The sequence below is a fragment of the Lithobates pipiens genome, unplaced genomic scaffold (genome assembly GCF_037356315.1).
Source record: "Lithobates pipiens isolate NorthernLeopardFrog02 unplaced genomic scaffold, aLitPip1_a1.2 Scaffold_18, whole genome shotgun sequence".
NCBI classification, from domain to species: Eukaryota; Metazoa; Chordata; class Amphibia; order Anura; family Ranidae; genus Lithobates; species Lithobates pipiens.
In genome coordinates, this window is record NW_027507758.1 from 353,096,445 (window position 1) to 353,115,552 (window position 19,108).

The 19,108-nt window shown below is 47.0% G+C and overlaps 1 protein-coding gene across 1 annotated transcript in view; it reads left to right on the forward strand.

Moving 5' to 3' along the window:
* LOC143988160 (putative cation-transporting ATPase 13A5) overlaps positions 1 to 19,108 on the forward strand; it is a 240,005-nt gene that overhangs the window by 45,248 nt on the left and 175,649 nt on the right. Inside the window, exons 10-11 of the mRNA XM_077487487.1 lie at positions 2,123 to 2,184; positions 17,408 to 17,558. Of these exons, the coding sequence (XP_077343613.1) occupies positions 2,123 to 2,184; positions 17,408 to 17,558 (213 nt within the window). The remainder of the gene's footprint in view (positions 1 to 2,122; positions 2,185 to 17,407; positions 17,559 to 19,108) is intronic.

Here is a 19,108-nt window from a genome sequence, read left to right on the forward strand (position 1 = left end):
TTTGTCTTACGAAAAATGTTGAAAGGAGCATACTAATGATAAGAATTTTGGACGACAGGCCGTCGAACCACAATTGCCTTCCAAAATTCGCATTGTGTGTACGGGCCTTAATTGTGCCTGTTTACAGTTGTATACTCAGTTGCCTTATGCTCAAAAAAATACACGCGTTTTTTTTTTTAGCACATTCGGGAGATTTCTATCCATCTAGACTTCAATAGGAATGCCTGTAAATACACGATGCATGTGATTTCACATGCATTTTTCACACCTGAAGAATTCTTCTTCCTATAGCACTGCTCCCCTCCCTTCCCCAGTCCAGGAAAAAAAAAAACTCCTGAAGTTTGATAAACATGAAAGATGTTCATAAATATCCAGGAATATGCTTTGCTCAGGTCAGTGTGAATGCATGCTGTGTGTAAACAATACTTCACTTAAGCATATAGCTTGTAGAGTGAACAAACTTTATTCCTTTAACCTCTCTGGCGGTATGATTATTTCAGATTTTAGGTGCTGAAAGAGGTACCATTATTTTGCATGAAAATTTGGCGTTTTATATTGTAGTCCTGTAATTCTTAGGAATAACTGACTTAAATCTGTCCAAACCAGAATCTAGTAGACATCCCGGGTATGATAAAGTTTGAAAATTGAAATCCTAAATTATAATATAAATAACTATACCAAATGATAATCTAACAATAATAAAAAAATATTCAATAATGTAATCAAATCAAAAACACTGAAACTTGCTCAGTTGCAGAATTGTCACTGACATTACTTTTCAGTATTTGATGACGGATCTCCCCACAAATCACTATCACTCAATTCTGCGAGTGATCCCAATTTATTATCGCTGTTTTCTAGCTGGTCTAAAACCATTTTTGATGTAAAGGGACAGTTTTGGTTGCTATGGACAATCTCCTGTTTCCAGGCATAAAGAACAGTTTTTATAATATAAAACTGCATGCAAGGCACTGGACCACTAGGGACAAAGGGGATGTGAAATAATTACATACAGTAATGTAATCTGTAAGATTACATTGTACTGTATTTAAAGTGGGGTTCCACCCTAAAGTGGAACTTCCGCTGATCGGAACCCTCCCCCCCTCCGGTGTCACAATTGGCACCTTTCAGGGGGGAGGGGGTGGAGATACCTGTCAAAGACAGGTATTTACACCCACTTCCGGGCATAGACTCCCGTGGGAGTCTACGCCATTTCCTGTCCTGCCGCGCTGTCTGCTGGGACACACACGGGTCTCAGAGACAGCGCAGACAATTCCTATTGCGCTGCGCGACTCGCGCATGCGCAGTAGGGAACCGGGAAGTGAAGCCGATTTGCTTCACTTCCTGATTCCCTCACCTAGAATGGTTGCGGCAGCAGCCGAGAGCCGAGTGATCGATTGGCCTCGGCTGCCGGCATCGCTGGAACCCGGGACAGGTGAGTGTCCATTTATTAAAAGTCAGCAGCTGTAGTATTTATAGCTGCTGGCTTTTAATATTTTTTTTGTAGGTGGAATCCCTCTTTAATGTGTGTGTTTTACTTTTTCAATTTGGCGCCGTTCTCCGTCACTGTGCATTGCAACGCTCGCAGGGAGTGGAGCTCGGCGATGTGATAGATCGAGAGGAGGACGGCTCATTCGTACAGCGGGGGGACAACGCTGGATCCAGGGGACAAGGTAAGTAAGCTCTTCCTGGATCCAGGATGCGGTCCCGAGTCTGGCTCGGGGTTACCACTAATGGTACTAAATTTTCACCCCGAGCCAGACTCAGGAATACCGCCAGGGGGCTTAAGGGACATACTAAACTGCATATTGGGATGATGGGATGATTGGATTATTGGCTGCAATACTGAGAACTCTCACTAGATGTCAGTGTACTTAACTTTAGTAAATCAACCTCTATGTCTGTAAATATGTATGTGCGGTATATATATATATATATATATATATATACTTAGCATAATTAAAGAGGTAGGTGAAAAAGAAAAATCTGTAACATGTTGTGACCATTGATGATAATTTGTAATAATATGTATCCTATAATGAAATTTCCAGTTGTTTTTCTTGATTAAGCGGACATATCTAAAGGCTGTCATGTTAACTCACCAGCTTATTTTAACTCTCAGACAGGTACTTTAACTGAAGATGGCTTAGACTTATGGGGTATAATTCGTTCAGATGGAGGATGGTAGGTGTATGACAATTCCTTTCTTATGCTGGTATTTTGTGTTGCTATTGGCAATACTATTTATGAAGATGACAATGATTATCGATGATGATGATAATGATCATGATAATGATGAAAATGATTATCATAATGATGATGAAAATGATTGTCTTGACAATTGAAAGAGATGAGCCGAACACCCTCTGGTTCGGTTCGCAGCAGAACATGCGAAAATGCAAAAAGTTTGTACGTGCACGCAAACACCATTAAAGTCTATGGGAAATGAACGCGAAAAAACAAAAGTGCTAATTTTAAAGGCTTATATGCAGGTTATTACCATAAAAAGTGTTTGGGGACCCGGGTCCTGCCCCAGGGGACATATATCAATGCAAAATAAAAAAAAAATAAAGGAATATTTCATTTTTATTGTCATTTTAAGCATTCTTAAAATCAAATCACGGCTCCTGAAAATTTTTTTTTTATAGTTTTAAAAACTGAAGTTTTTCAGGAGCAGTGATTTTAAGAATGCTTAAAGTGACACAATAAAAATGAAATATTCCTTTAAATGTTGTGCCTGGGGGGGGGGGGGGGTGGCTCTGCTGTGAAATATTAGATCAAGAATTGTAATTACATGTCCCTGTTGAACAGGGGCAGAAAAATTGGGCCTTAGGCAGTGGTGGTGGTGCCCTAAACCAAAAATATTGTTGGAAGCTGTAAGTAAATTGTTGGAAGCTAGCATCCTCAAGATTGAGGAGGAATAGGATAGTCCCTCAGCAAAGGCAGTCTTCAAGGGATCCCCCATCCATAGAAAAAACATTCAGTTACATCAGCATCAGGTGCTTGAAAGGTCCTGCTGATCCAAGACTGATTCATTTTTATAAATGTGAGCCTATCATCGTCTGTATGGACAGACACACTCTATGATCTGTTACAAACCCTCCAGCAGCACTGAATGTGCGTTCAGAAAGAATGCAGGACAGACCAGTAGCTCATTTGCATATTAAGCAAGTTCTGGCCAGTGGTCCATCCTCAAGACCCAGTAACCCAGTGGATGCTCTGTTGGAAAGGTCTCCAGGCCTGTTCTTGCCCCTAGATATTCCTGCACCATGTAATGCAGACGCTGATGATGGTTGCTTGAACAGATCAGACCTTGGCTCTGAGGACTGAAAACTTGTCTAAAAGGATTGGTCAGCCGGCCACCTTCTCCACCGCTCTTCCTCTACTTAACAAAGCCTCAGCAACACATTGTCACGCACCAGGAAATTGTACCCTCCCAGGGTCTGGAAACATTGCACAAACCTTTCTTCATGGCCTTCTGAAGATGTTTCATCCTCTGCTCCCTCTGCGAAGGCAAGATGAGTTCTGCAACCTTACCCTTGTAACATAGATCAAGAAGGGTTACCAGCCAGTAATAATCCCTCTCCTTGATACCACGAATCCTAGAGTCCTTTCACAGGCTTTGCAAAATCAGGGAGGCCATGCAGTGTAATTTTACAGAGGCATTCGATTCTGAGTCCCCTGGGTTACTAAGGATCACAAGATTCGTAACAACCTCTTCCCAGCCACGTACAACTCCTTGGGCTTCTGGGGACTGAAAACCATCCCTTGAAGACTGCTGCTGAGTGTTATCCTCCACGTCCATGCTGACACAATCCTCCTCCTCCTCCTCCTCTTCCTGTGTGTTTGGCGGGCCCACAGGAATACTATCTGGATAAAGGGGGCCTTAAGAGGTAAGGAAGTCCACTTCCTGCTGCTTTTCTGCCTCAAGTGCCCTGTCCATTATTCCATGAATTGTGTGCTCCAACAGGAAGACAAGAGGGACAGTATCACTGATGCATGCATTGTCGCTGCTCACAATCCTAATGGCCTCCTCAAATGGTGACAGGACGGTGCGTGCATCTTTGATCAGTAGCCCCTGGCGTGGCGAAAAGGAGCCATGTTCCCCTGACCCTGTCCGGGTGCCATACTCACACAGGTGCTCATTGATGGCCCTTTGCTGCATGTGCAGCTGCTGCAGCATTGCAGATGTTGAGTTCCACCTGGTGGGCATGTCACAAATGAGGCAGTTGGTGGGCAGTTTGCATTCCCTTTGAATGTCAGCCAGCCGAGCACTGGCATCATATGACTGGCGGAAATGACCACAGACTTTTCTGGCCTGCCTCAGGAGTTCCTGTAAGCCTGGGTACCTGCTCAAGAACCGCTGCACCGCAAAATTTAGGACATGTGCCAAACATGGGACGTGGGTCAAATGTCCCTGTCGGAGGGCGGAGAGAAGGTTGGTGCCATTGTTGCACACAACCATTCCTAGTGGAAGCTGGCATGGCATCAACCACCTCTGAGCCTGCCCCTGAAGAGCTGACAGAATCTCTGTCCCAGTGTGTCTCCAGTCCCCTAAGCAGACCAACTCAAGCACCTCATGGCATCTTTTTGCCTGAGTGCTTGCGTAGGCCCTTGAATGCTTACAGAGCACCGTTGGTTCAGAGGACAAAGAGGTCATAGAGGAAGAAGAAGAGGAGGGGTGGAGGAGAGAGCTGTGGCAGAAACACTGAACCCTGTCCTGCATCCTTCCCAGCTGCCAGCAGAGTTACCCAGTGCACAGTGAAGGAAAGGTAACGTCCCTGCCCATGCCTGCTAGACCATGAGTCAGTGGTAATATGCACCTTACTGCTGACCGCCCTGTCCAACGAGGCCAAAACATTGCCTTCCACATGTCAGTAGAGAGACGGCATGGCCTTCTGTAAAAAGAAATGGTGGTTTGGAAGCTGCCACTGAGGTACAGCACCTTCCACAAATTCACAAAAGGGGGCAGAGTCTACCAGCTGAAAAGGCAGCAGTTGCATGATAGCAATTTGGCCAAGATAGTATTCAGACTCTGAGCATGTGGATGGCTGGGACCGATTTTCTTTTTACGGTTTAGCAACTGGGGGTAGGGAAATTTGCCTTCTGACATCAGATGGAGGTGTACTGATTGGCTGAAAGTACTTGGGACACCTAATGCTTTAGCTTCATTGCTCTCAGTGCAGGTTTTTGAGAGGACTGGAGGTATAGTGGGGTTAGAGATCCCAGATGAGGAGCAAGTGCTGTTGCCAATGGACTGCATGGGAGGTCATCATATGCCTGGTCAAGCATGTGGTGCCCAAGTGGCTGCTGTTCTGGCCATGCTTGATCCACTTCAGATATAGGTTGCAAATAGCAATGGTGTGATCTGCTGCACATGTGTCATAAAAGGCCCACACCAAGGAAATTTTCAAAATCGCCTGTGGACTATATATATTGTGAGGGGGTTCGCTCGGTAGCGGGTGTGTGTGACCCCCTGGATGGGTTCACAACACAAAGTCAGGCACAGCAGACAGCGGTGTAGGTGCAAAAAACAAAAGATCCGGTTTATTTAGGCTACATGCAGTGATACATATAACAGCCATACAAAATAAAACAAGAAAATAAATCCTGGTCAGCTTGACCTCTAACTACACACGTAGACTCCCTGTCTAACAACTGGGTGCAGCCTTGTGCTGCCCCAGTCCCTGTCTCTATTGTAGGGGTTTGCCACACAGGCGTTAACTCACCGCACAGAACAGATCTCAGACTCCCCAGTCTATACACACAAAACTGGTTCCAGGATGGAGCATCTCCCTATGCATGCTGGGGTTTTTTGTAGAGGTCTTAATGAGCCCACTTACTACAGCTGGGCTCATTAACTCTTCCCCTCTAATTGTAAAAGTCTGCATAAAGCCTGAATCTAGGACACACATATTTCCCATCCTGAATACAACCAGGTGATTTTACCTGCGTGCTGCCACAATATATATATATATATATATATATATATATATATATATATATATATATATATATATATCAAATACAATGCCTGAAGTAGATTAGAAATAGTACACCACGGAATGCACTGTAGAATGTAGATCTAGCCTACACTGACAGGATGCTGCAGAGTATAATAGGATTTTTATATATAGCTTACCTGTAAAATCCTTTTCTTGAGAGTACATCACGGGACACAGGAGCTTCATTACATAGTGGGTTATATAGGCACCTCTGGTGATTGGACACTGGTTAACCCCCAATTAAGGAGAATTCCTTCCCTATATAACCCCTCCCATATGGGAGGCACCTCAGTTTTGTAGCAAGCAATAGGAAACCGCGTAAAACCCCAGAGGGGCGGGAGCCCTGTGTCCCGTGATGTACTCTCAAGAAAAGGATTTTACAGGTAAGCTGTATATAAAAATCCTATTTTCTTGATCATACATCACGGGACACAGGAGCTTCATTACATAGTGGGATGTCCCATAGCAATGCTCAGATTGAGGGGAGGGAGACACAGATCATAATAATAGACCGCCATGGACCGGAGGACCTAAACTGCAGCCTGCAGTACACTGCGCCCAAAGCCGATATCCTCTTGCCCTCTGACATCCACCTGATAGAATCTGGTGAATGTGTGGACTGATGACCAAGTTGCAGCCTTACAGATCTGAGCCAGGGAGGCCTGGTGATGCACTGCCCAAGAAGGACTTACAGCCCTAGTTGAGTGCGCTTTCACTTGAAAAGGAGGGATCTTTCCCTTTAACACTATAGGCCTGAGAAATAATCTGTCTAATCCACCTTGAGAGAGTGGATTTTGATGCCGCCTGGCCCTTCCTAGGGCCTTCCAGCAAAATAAATAAGCAATCAGTTTTCCTTATCTGAGCAGTTGTCTGAAGATAGATACTGATTGCCCTTACTACATCCAAAGTGTGCAAAGACTCTTCTTCTGCGGACTGTGGGTCCGGAAAAAAGGATGGTAGGATTACATCTTGATTCAAATGGAATCCCAAAACCACCTTAGGCAGAAAGGACCTGTTGGAACACATTACCACCCGATCCTTATGAATAAGTAGATACGGTTCCTTGCTGGAGAGAGCTGCTAGCTCTGACACTCTCCTAGCCGAGGAAATGGCAACCAAGAAAACCAATTTTTTTTAGACAAAAAGGACTAATGAAGCCAGATGCAAAGGTTCAAATGGTTGCCCCTGCAAAGCTGAGAGAACCAAATTCAGATTCCATGGGCATACCGGAGGTTTGACTGGCGGTCCTATCCGCATGTCCCCCTGGATGAAAGCCACGCACCAGGGAATGTGATGTAAGTGGCTTCTGAAAAAACACTGACAAGGCCGAAATCTGCACCTTGATAGTGCTTACGGCCAAATTCATTTCTAGGCCTGACTGGAGAAAGGCCAAGATCCTGCTAATGACATACTTTCTAGGATGCCATTCCCTGAGTTCACACCAGGAAACATATGCCTTCCAGATCTTGCAATAAATAAGCCTGGATGCCGGCTTTCTGGCATTGACCAGAGTAGAAAGGACTGGCCCCGAAAGCCCACGATCCCGCAGAATGTGGGTCTCAGCAGCCAAACTGTCAAATTCAGACTGCGTAAAGCAGGATGGTAAATTGGACCCTGTGAGAGCAGATCTGGCCGGAAAGGAAGGATCCATGGCCTGCCTACTGCCAACTTAATGATCTCTGTGTATCAAGGTCGCCTGGGCCAAGCCGGTGCTACCAAAAGCACCGACTTTGTTTCCCTCTTGATTCTTCCCAGGAACTGTGACAGAAGCGGGCACGGGGAGGAAGGCATAAATTAGATTGTACTGATCCCAGGGAACTGTCAGAGCATCCGACCCCTGAGCAAGAACATCTCTTGTCCTTGACACGAATTTGTCCAGCTTTCTGTTGAATCTGGACGCAAACAGATCTACGTCTGGAGTACCCCACCTGCGACATATGTTCTGAAAACAAGTCGGGGTGCAGAGCCCATTCTCCTGGGCACAACTGCTGGCGGCTCAGAAAATCCACCTGCCAATTTTCCACTCCTGGAATGAGGACTGCAGAAAGAGATGGAACATGCCTTTCTGCCCAGGCAAGTATGCGATTGACCTCTTTTTGTGCAACCAGCCTCCTGGTACCACCCTAGTGATTGATATAGGCCACTGCTGTGGCATTGTCAGACTGAACCCGAGCAGGGAGACCCCGTAGTCTGTAAGACCACTTTATGAGAGCCATATAAACTGCCCGGATTTCCAAGACATTTATGGGCAATAGCTTCTCGATCGCAGACCATTTCCCCTGCGAGCACGTCTCCTCCAACACTGCTCCCCAGCCCGTCAGGCTGGCATCTGTCGTAATAATCTTCCATGGAAGCGGAAGAAAAGTTTTGCCTTTCAGCAAATTCTCGGTTTGTAACCACCAAACGAGACTCTTGTGTGTCCCTGGGGACAGACACATAGGAAGATCCAAGGCCTGGGGCTTCCTGTTCCACGCCGCAAGGATGCATCTTTGCAGAGGCCTTGAGTGGAACTGGGCGAATGGAACGTCCTCGAAGGAGGTGACCATTTTCCCTAACAGTCTCATGCACAACCGAATGGGGAAGATCTTCTGCCCAGAATTAGGCGCACCAGACCCCCAATGGCCAAGGCCTTTGGCCTTGGTAGAAACACCCCGCCTTGAGCGGTGTCGATGACCATACCCAGGTACTCGAACCTGGTAGTAGGCTGTAGGGATGATTTTTCTAGGTTTATAATCCAACCTAGGCATTCCAGGAGGTCTAGTGTTCTGGTAAAACTGGTTCAGGAACGCTACTGTTTTCTCTATGAGAAGCAAATCGTCTAGATACGCCATGACGGCTATACCCTGAGCTCTTAGGTTTGCCAAGAGAGGGTCTAGAATCTTTGTAAAGACTCGAGGAGCCGTAGCGAGCCCGAACGGCAAAGCCACAAATTGAAAATTGCGCCGCTCTACTGCCAACCTTAGATACTTTTGGTGTGCGGAAAATATTGGCACATGAAGATATGCATCCTTGATATCTATTGATGCCATAAACTCTCCCCCTTGCAGGGAGGAGACCACAGCGCGTATTGACTGCATTCGGAAGGACCGAATGCGTAAAAACCGGTTCAGATCCTTCAGATCCAGGATAGGTCTGACACCTCCATTTGGCTTTGGAACGGTGAAGAGATTCGAGTAAAAGCCTGAACCCTGTTCTTTTGGGTCCACTTCCACTATCACCCCCTGGGATAGTAAGTGATCTAAGGCCTGGAATAGCGGTCTTTCCCTGGGGATCCTTGACCTTAGAAAGCGAGAAGGTGGAATCTCCTGAAACTCTAGCTTGTAGCCCAGAGATACCGAGGAGACTACCCACTTGTCCCGGATCTCTTCCCGCCAGGCTTCTGCAAACTGCAGGAGCCTTCCCCCCACTCAGCCGAGTGGGGGCGCCCCTTCACAAGGAAGCTTTTGGGCTCTCCTTGGCAGGCTTTCACCCCCAAGTCTTTTCCTGCCCCTGGGCCCGGCCTTGAGCCTTTCCTGTAGGGGGAGGTTGGGAAGGTCGTCGCCACTGCTTAGAGCTTGATGCTCCGGGAGAGAGAGAACGCCTAACTGATGGACGTTTGCTCCTTTTGATTGGAAGGAGAGTAGATTTACCCCCTGAAATTCTTTGGACGAACTTGTCTAATTCTTCTCCAAATAAACGCTCCCCCTTAAACGGGAACCCAATCAAATGCTTCTTGCATGATAGCTCAGCTGCCCAATTTTTTAGCCATAGGGCCCTTCGCATGTGTACCAAAAGGAGACACAAACGAGATGCTTGTTGGACAGAATCCAAAATCGCATCAATCATAAAACACAGAATTTGAGGTATTTCTGCATAGTTCTCCACTTCCTCACTGGGAAGGAGGCCAAGCATCTGCTTAACTTGTCCCTTGAGGAACTGACACAACCCCACGGCTGCGACTGTAGGTTGCACTACTGCGCCAGTCATGGAAAAGGAGGCTTTCAATAAGGTTTCCAGCTTCTTATCAGTTGGATCCTTAAATACCTGAGCATTATCCAAAGGACAGGTCAGGTTTCTATTCACACAAGAAACAGCAGCATCGACAGATGGGACCCCCCCATTTCTTGGCGAAACTTTCCTCCAGAGGATAAAGCATAGAAAACCTTTTGGGAGGAGCAAACAGTTTATCGGAATGTCCCCAATCCTCATACAACAATTTATCCATTAAGGGATGAATTGGAACGCACCAATTCAGTATAATACTGCACCTGTTTTCTGAGCGCCTGGGAGGAGGGGACTCTCTCTTCTTCCTCTGATTCATCCGACTGCTCATGATCCCTGTCTCAAGATAGGGATCTCTCCTCATTGTCAGAAGTGTCATCTGAGCCAGGAATCTCAGCAGAGGGAGGGGATCTACCCCTTTTCCTGCTATCTTTCAGGGAAGCTGAAATAAAATTTATGATTCTCCCTGCAAAACCCTCCAATGTAGCCCTAAGGGAGTCCTCAGTGACATATACCGGGGTTGAGACATTAGGAGAGGCTGCAAAACCTGACAGGGGCACCGACTCATCCTGTGAGGCTGGCTCCAGTCTTGCAGGGGGGATGGTAACCTACAGGCATTTTTAAAACCCCTAGACCTAGGCGGTGATTTACCAGTGCCTTTGTTACCTCCCCCTGAGACCCTCTTACGAGGAGACATAGTCCTAAGCTACAAAGCAGAGGTACTAGTACAAAGTGCAATCACTGTTGTGCTCAAAGTCTCACAATAAATATATATGCTTAAACTGCACAACCTGATGCTGAGTAGGTGTCTTAGGTTTGCCTGGATCCAATCCCTTGGGATGCTTACTGCCCACAGCTCCTGTATCTCCACTTACAGCCCCCTGGCGCTCTGGGCTTTTTTTTTTTTTAATTGCCGCTTGGCGCCTGCGCACTACAGCGCCATGCACACCAACGTGCACGGTTCGCAACCACACTCCCTCCCTCCATTAGCACGGGAGCGCACTTAGCGCATATGCACGAGGACCACCCGACGTCCAGGGGGTAAGGGGACCACCATCGGAGCTGCGCGGGACCCCCGGACTACGTGGGACCCCTGTATTACCTTTATTGTGGCAGGGATTGCAATGGAGACGTGAGTCATCTGGGAGAACCAGGCTTCACTGAGCGTGTGTATCTGAAAGGCATGTAAGTATGCATCGGGCTCCTCTTACTCCCTCTAGTGGTGGAAACCAGGTAAGACATAAAACTATTAAATGAAGAAATCCATAAGATACATTTATATAGGATTAACTTCCCTTACCTGTCCTCACTGCAGGAATTGCTGAAAATAGACAGATTCCAGCCTTCACCCATCACGGCGGGCAGAGTTGTGCCAACCTTCAGGTTTTTTTGGGGTTCCTTCTCAGAAGAACCTCCTACCTGGACCTTGTAAAAGACTCTGCCAGAAACTTTCATGCCACTATGTAAATAGTACACCAAGTCTGGTTTTCCCAGAGCCCAGTCTTCCAATAGGAGAGGACTTGCAGGCAAAACCTAGTTTCTTCGGATGATGAGGCCCAGGTACCATACCATCTTTGGAGTCAAAATATCAGCCTGAGATATGGATCCGGTTTGTTGTAGCCCTTAGGCCCACGCAGGGACCTGCACAGAGCTTTCTTCAGAGCACATGTTTTATGTGACCAACCACCATAGACACTGACAAAAAAAACTGAGGTGCCTCCCATATGGGAGGGGGTTGAGGGGTTATATAGGGGAGGAATTCTCCTTAAATGGGAGTTAACCAGTGTCCAATCACCAAAGGTGCCTATATAACCCACTATGTAATGAAGCTCCTGTGTCCCGTGATGTATGATCAAGAAATATATATATACTGTATATATATATATATATCAAATACACTGCCACTAACTGAATAACCTGCCTGTTTAATCTAATGCTGCGTACACACGATCAAACAAACGGGTGGAAAAGTCCGGCAAACTCAAGTCCGCCCGTGTGTAGCCTCTGGCGGACTTTTTTTTACCCGAAAAGTACGGCGGACTTAGAAAGTAGTTTTGCACTCCAATCTTCCCACCGGACTTGGATTTTGGCGGACAATCCGGCCGTGCATATGCCAGTCCGCCGTACTTTTGAAATGAACAGACTTTTCCCACCCGAAGAAAAGTATGCTCATTTTGAGCACGTCTCCAGGTAGGCGGGGCCCGCAAAGGATGCGTCGCTGGCCCCCGCCACCTGGTATGGACTTAAAGGGGAACAGGTCCCCCCAGGTCCACATCAGACCCTTGTCCGAGCATGCTACCCGGCCGGCCAGGAAAGGGGGGACGAGCGAGCGGTCCCCCCCGAGCCGCACCAGGCCACGTGCCCTCAACATGGGGGGGGGGGTGCCTTGGGGAAGGGGGGCCGCGCGTTATGATGTCACAGTCCCAGAGGATGCTGGGACTGTGACATCATAATAGACGGGGACATCATCCGGTGATGTCCCTATATAAGTCGCCGCGTGTCGCATCGGTGCCATTGTGAGCGGAGGATGTGACGAGGCAAAATCTGAAGAGAAGAGAAGAACAGAAGGTGGCAACAGTGGCGACAGAAGACCGGGCCACCGCCTGTAAAAGAGCTAGAAGAAGGCGCGGTGGCCCGGCAGAAGAACTGAAGAGGGGGATAAGACCCCCGAAGTCGGAAGAAGAGGGCGGCAGTAAAAGAGCTAGCAGAAGATAGCGAGGAGTCCGGCGAGAAGACCCCCCAAAGATGGAAGACCCCCGGAAGCTGTGCAATAAACTATTTTATCTTGTGTGTTGTGTTTTTTTTTACTTTATTTTACAGGTGAATGGGTAGGGGTACATTGTACCCCATACTCATTCACATAGGGTGGGGGGCCAGTATCCGGGGGCCCCCTTATTAAAGGGGGCTCCCGGATTCCGATAAGCCCCCCGCCCACAGACCCCGACACCCAACGGCCAGGGTTGTCGGAAAGAGGCTCTTGTCCTCATCAACATGGGGACAAGGTGCTTTGGGATGGGGGGGCACAAGGCACCCCCCCATGTTGAGGGCACGCGGCCTGGTGCGGCACAGGGGGGGGGGCGCTCGCTCGTCCGTCCCTTTCCTGGCCGGCCGGGTAGCGTGCTCGGACAATGGTCTGATGTGGACCTGGGGGGGACCCCCACACCGTTTTTTTTCGGCGTTGGGATTCCCCTTTAAGTCCATACCAGGTGGCGGGGCCAGCGAAGCATCCTTCGCGGGCCCCGCCTACCTGGAGACGCGCTCAAAATAAGCGGACTTTCCTCTGCGTGTGTGGGCGAGTCTGTTCATTTCAAAAGTACGGCGGATAGTCCGTCGGACTTAGTATGCCGTATTAGTCCACGGAAAAAGTGCCGTGTGTGGGCAAGTAGCCCGTTCAGAAAGTCTGGCGGGAAGTCCGCCGGATAGTCCGCTACGTGTGTACGTGGCATTAATCACACTATCTCTCCATCCACGCCAACAACACTACACAGGGCCACCGTGTAGGCAGCCTTATATAGTATGATTGGACATGGACTTAGTCCCCCTGAGCCATGATTGGCCAAATGTACCCTGCCTTTGGGATTGGCCAAAGCATGCAGGTCAGGTACATGTTTTGGCCAATCATCATACAGCAATGCACTGCGATCCCGCAGTGCATTATGGGGCCTTCAGCGGGGGCTTGAATTTCCCGTGAACACCCCATAATGTTGAACGGGTGAACCCCTGATGTTCGAGTCGAACTTATGTTTGACCCAAACATCACGCTGACCCCTAACAATTAATTGATTTTGATAAAGATTATGATGATGACAATGAGTAGTAGTAGCAATGTTAGTAATAATAAGATGTTCAATAAGTACTAACTCTGTACTCTCAGGAAGCCATGTTGAAACATAAAAAATTGTTGATTTATTGAGGTCAGTGTAATTCCGCTGCCAGTCACAGTCAGGAAACACATGGAGATATTTTTCATTTAAGGTGATTGTAAACGATTACCCATTAAGTTTAAAATAGAAATAAAAGGAAAAACATTTGTGCACCCATTAAAAATAAACACATTATAAAGACCTTTTTTTCCCCTGTTTTATAAGTGATCACATTCCCTCCGTTCCCAGTGGCACAAAAGCTGTGGGGAGGAGAAGCAACAGTATACTGAACTTCCCAATAAAAGGCTATGCAAGGGGGAAAAGGTGTCAGGTCAAGTCTGATCATTGGGGGAGAGCAGGCTAAGTTCCCAGCATAGCTGTAGAACTGAGTGCTGTGTTCTCCTGTCTAATGTGGTCAGTTTTTTTATTATAGGAAAGCAGAGGGACTGATAAGAACACTGGGGATTTCACACAAAGGAAGCAATCCAAAGAGAAGAGGACACTTTTTTTCATAGAAATACATGGTACAGCAGCACATATCAGGAATATGGAATGTTGGTTTTACATACTCTTTAATAGGGATGAGCCGAACACCCCCCTGTTCGGTTCGCACCAGAACCTGCGAACAGACCTAAACTTCGTGTGAACTTTAGAACCCTATTAAAGTCTATGGGACTCGAACGTTCACAATCTAAAGTGCTCATTTTAAAGGGTAATATGCAGGTTACTGTCCTAAAAAGTGTTTGGGGACCTGGGTCCTGCCCCAGGGGACATGGATCAATGCAAAAAAAAGTTTTAAAAACTGCCGTTTTTTCAGGAGCAGTGATTTTAATAATGATTAAAGTGAAACAATAAAAGTGTAATATTCCTTTAAATTTCGTAGCTGGGGGGCATCTATAGTATGCCTGTGAAGGGGCGCATGTTTCTGGTGCTTAGAACTGTTCCTGCACAAAGTGTCATTTGTGCAGGAAAAAAAGTCTTTTAAAATCACTTGCGGCTAAATTGTCGGGTCTCCGTAATACAGAGAACACTCAATGAGTGTTCTCTGTATTAGCCGACAATTCATTCATTCATTGATTTAAAAAAAAAAAAAAAAAAAAGCGTGGGGGTTCCCCTAAATTCAATTACCAGGCCCTTCAGGTCTGACATGGATATTAAGGGGAACCCCGTGTCAAATTTAAAAAAAAAATTTACATGGGGGTCCCCCCAAATATCCATACCAGACCCTTCAGGTCTGATATGGATATTAAGGGGAACCCCGCATCAAATTAAAAAAAAAAAATTGACGTGGGGTCCCCCTAAAAATCCATATCAGACCCTTTATCCGAGCACGCAACCTGGCAGGCCGCAGGAAAAGAGGGGGGGGGCGAGAGAGCGGCCCCCCCTCCCTCCAGAACCGTACCAGGCCACATACCCTCAACATTGGGAGGATGTTTTGGGGGTCTGTGACCCCTCAAAGCACCTTGTCCCCATGTTGATAAGGACAAGGGCCTCATCCTCACAACCCTGGCCGTTGGTTGTGAGGGTCTGCGGGCGGGGGGCTTATCAGAATCTGGAAGCCCCCTTTAACAAGGGGACCCCCAGATCCCGGCCCCCCCCCTGTTTGAAATGGTAAGGGGGTACAAAAGTACCCCTACCATTTCACAAAGAAAGTGTCAAAATGGTTAAATAAGACAAACACACTTTTGAAAAATTCCTTTATTAAAAATGAAAAAAATAAAAAAAAGATTCCAGCGGTGCTAATCCACTCTTGCTATCCAGTGACGGATCTCCGGGGTCCAGCGATGGATGATCATATCCAGCGACGGGGGATCTCTCAGTCCAGCGCTGTCCATACATCCTTCTTCTGTATCCACTCCGGAGACAATGCAGAGAGCCCAGCGCTGACGTTTCTTATATTAGGAGGGCGGGGCCACCCGCCACCTGACCCCGCCCCTCTGACGCTGGAGAGGGAAGCCAGTGGTTCCCCAGTGACGTGTGGGTGACCCCGCCCCCTCTGATGTAACGCAGGTTTCCTTTACATCAGAGGGGGCGGGGTCACCCATACGTCACTGGGGAACCCCTGGCTCCCTTCACCAGCGTCAGAGGGGGCGGGGTCAGGTGACGGGTGGCCCCGCCCTCCTAATATAAGAAACGTCAGCGCTGGGCTCTCTGCAGTGTCTCCGGAGTGGAGACAGAAGAAAGATGTATGGACAGCGCTGGACTGAGAGATCCCCCGTCGCTGGATATGATCATCCATAGCTGGACCCCGGAGATCCGTCGCTGGATAGCAAGAGTGGATTAGCACCGCTGGAATCTTTTTTTTATTTTTTTCATTTTTAATAAAGGAATTTTTCAAAAGTGTGTTTGTCTTATTTAACCATTTTGACACTTTCTTTGTGAAATGGTAGGGGTACTTTTGTACCCCCTTACCATTTCAAACAGGGGGGGGCCGGGATCTGGGGGTCCCCTTGTTCAAGGGGGCTTCCAGATTCTGATAAGCCCCCCGCCCGCAGACCCTCACAACCAACGGCCAGGGTTGTGAGGATAAGGCCCTTGTCCTTATCAACATGGGGACAAGGTGCTTTGAGGGGTCACAGACCCCCAAAGCATCCTCCCAATGTTGAGGGTATGTGGCCTGGTACGGTTCAGGAGGGAGGGGGGGCCGCTCTCTCGTCCCCCCCCTCTTTTCCTGCGGCCTGCCAGGTTGCGTGCTCGGATAAAGGGTCTGATATGGATTTTTAGGGGGACCCCCACGTCAATTTTTTTTTTAAATTTGATGCGGGGTTCCCCTTAATATCCATATCAGACCTGAAGGGTCTGGTATGGATATTTGGGGGGACCCCCACGTCAATTTTTTTTTAAAATTTGACACGGGGTTCCCCTTAATATGCATGTCAGACCTGAAGGGCCTGGTAATTGAATTTAGGGGAACCCCCACGCTTTATTTTTATTTTTTTTAAATCAATGAATGAATGAATTGTCGGCTAATACAGAGTACACTCATTGAGTGTTCTCTGTATTACGGAGACCCGACAATTTAGCCGCAAGTGATTTTAAAAGACTTTTTTTCCTGCACAAATGACACTTTGTGCAGGGACAGTTCTAAGCACGGGAAACATGCGCCCCTTCACAGGCATACTATAGATACCCCCCAGCTACGAAATTTAAAGGAATATTACACTTTTATTGTTTCACTTTAATCATTATTAAAATCACTGCTCCTGAAAAAACGTCAGTTTTTAAAACTTTTTTTTGCATTGATCCATGTCCCCTGGGGCAGGACCCGGGTCCCCAAACACTTTTTAGGACAGTAACCTGCATATTACCCTTTAAAATGAGCACTTTAGATTTCTCCCATAGACTTGTATAGGGTGTTTCCGGCTTTTCGAATTTGCTGCGAACAGCCCAAATTGTTCACTGTTCGCTGAACAGGCGAACAGGCAATGTTCGAGTAGAACATGAGTTCGACTCGAACTCGAAGCTCATCCCTACTCTTTAACTGTGGAAACCAGTAAATGTAGTTTTGAATATGTATGTGTTGCTTGTGTGGCTAATAAATACATAGTTGTCTTTTAGTTTTCAGGAGGTCTTTCCTGTTACATCTGGTTGCCCATTACCCTGGAATACTATGACTGCAGCAATGGCCAGTTGCCATTCATTGATCCTAATGGATGGGGAAGTGCATGGTGATCCACTTGACATCAAGATGTTTGAAGGAACAGGCTGGGTAATATCTAGCTGTTTTTAATTTAGAGAAAATTATTTACAGAGTGATTTCTGTTTATATCAGCATTATTTGATATAAGATGCTTACTCTTTTTTTCTTGTTTGCAAACTATTTTTATTTGTAAATAAGAAATACAATACAACACATGAGACTAAAGTGTCTGTAACACTAATAATAAAGATATACTGTTTCCTCTGTTCACACTGGTGCGATGCAGGAACCCCGCGAATCCACTGCGGGTTCCAGCATCGCACCCAACTCGCAGGCAGTTCACACTGCCATATGCAAATTGCTGGGAGTTTCAATACAAAGTTAATGACACCCCCAGATTGGTTCACATATCGCAGTGCAAATTGTCAATTCGGACATGAATCCGAACACATAGGTGTGAACACCAATGCGATCCGATTCTGATGTGGTCCAAAAAAAGGGTCCTGCCTGACCTTGGTCCGAATGCAATGCGAATTCAGCCATACAATCTGTATGGCTAAATTTGCATTGCAGACATTGCAAGTGATTTGCACAGCAGTGTGGTGCGAATCCCATGCGATGCTGCACAGTGCACCAATGTGAACCAAGCCTTATATCAGATTAAACAGCACAGTGCTTGTGCTGCTTAATCTGCCCCTCTCTAAGCTGTAAAAAACCTGGCTGATATTACCAGTTCCTGGGACCCCTCTGTGTCCTGACCATGATAATCATGGCTGCTGAGCCCTTATCACTTGGTTAGTTTACATCCCTTCATCATTTGCAGCTCTTCTCTGCCCCCCCAACCCCCCTCCTTCCCTGCCTGTCAGCTCCATGTCTGTGTCTCTGTCTACGCCCCCCCCCCCACTCCTGCCGCTATTAGTAGAAAATAAAATATTACAAATTGCCACTGCCAACCCCTCTATTATAACTAGGCATACCACACTGTATAAGTGTTTTATTAAAGCAACGCTTGTAAACACCACTTTACAGCAATTTTAAGGCCAGTCATGTGATTGCGGGCCGGCCTCCTACTCCGATACAGGGCCACAGCGGGAGAGGCTATGCAGCCACGTGACCTCCCCGGCTGATGTCAGAGGGAGATCTTAGCCCCTCCCACTGTAGTCTTGGATCATAGTAGGAGACTGGCTGGGAGTCACATGACTAGCCTGAAGATAGCTGTAAAAGGTATTTAAAAGCTTTGTTTTAATAAAACACTTATACAGTGTGGTATGCCTATATATAATAGAGGGGCTGCCAGTGAATTTCCTTTTTGGTGGTAACAACCACTTTAAGTTGTTAGAGTACATAAATCAAAAAGATGAAGCCAGGGCCGTCTTTAAGGCAGGGCAAAAGGGGCAGCTGCCCTGGGCGCTGTCATTGTTGTGGGGCCCAAAGCAGCTGCCTCATACTTGCCAACTATCCCAGTTTACATTTCCTTGTCCCTTGAAGTTTTAGCCCTGTTGTTGTGTACAGATGACTCACCTGCAGACCCTGTGTTTACATGTAAATAACTGTCATTCATATGTAAATAGCAGTGGCATTACTAAGCAAAGAGCTGTGGCCATCTGCATTGATATGTA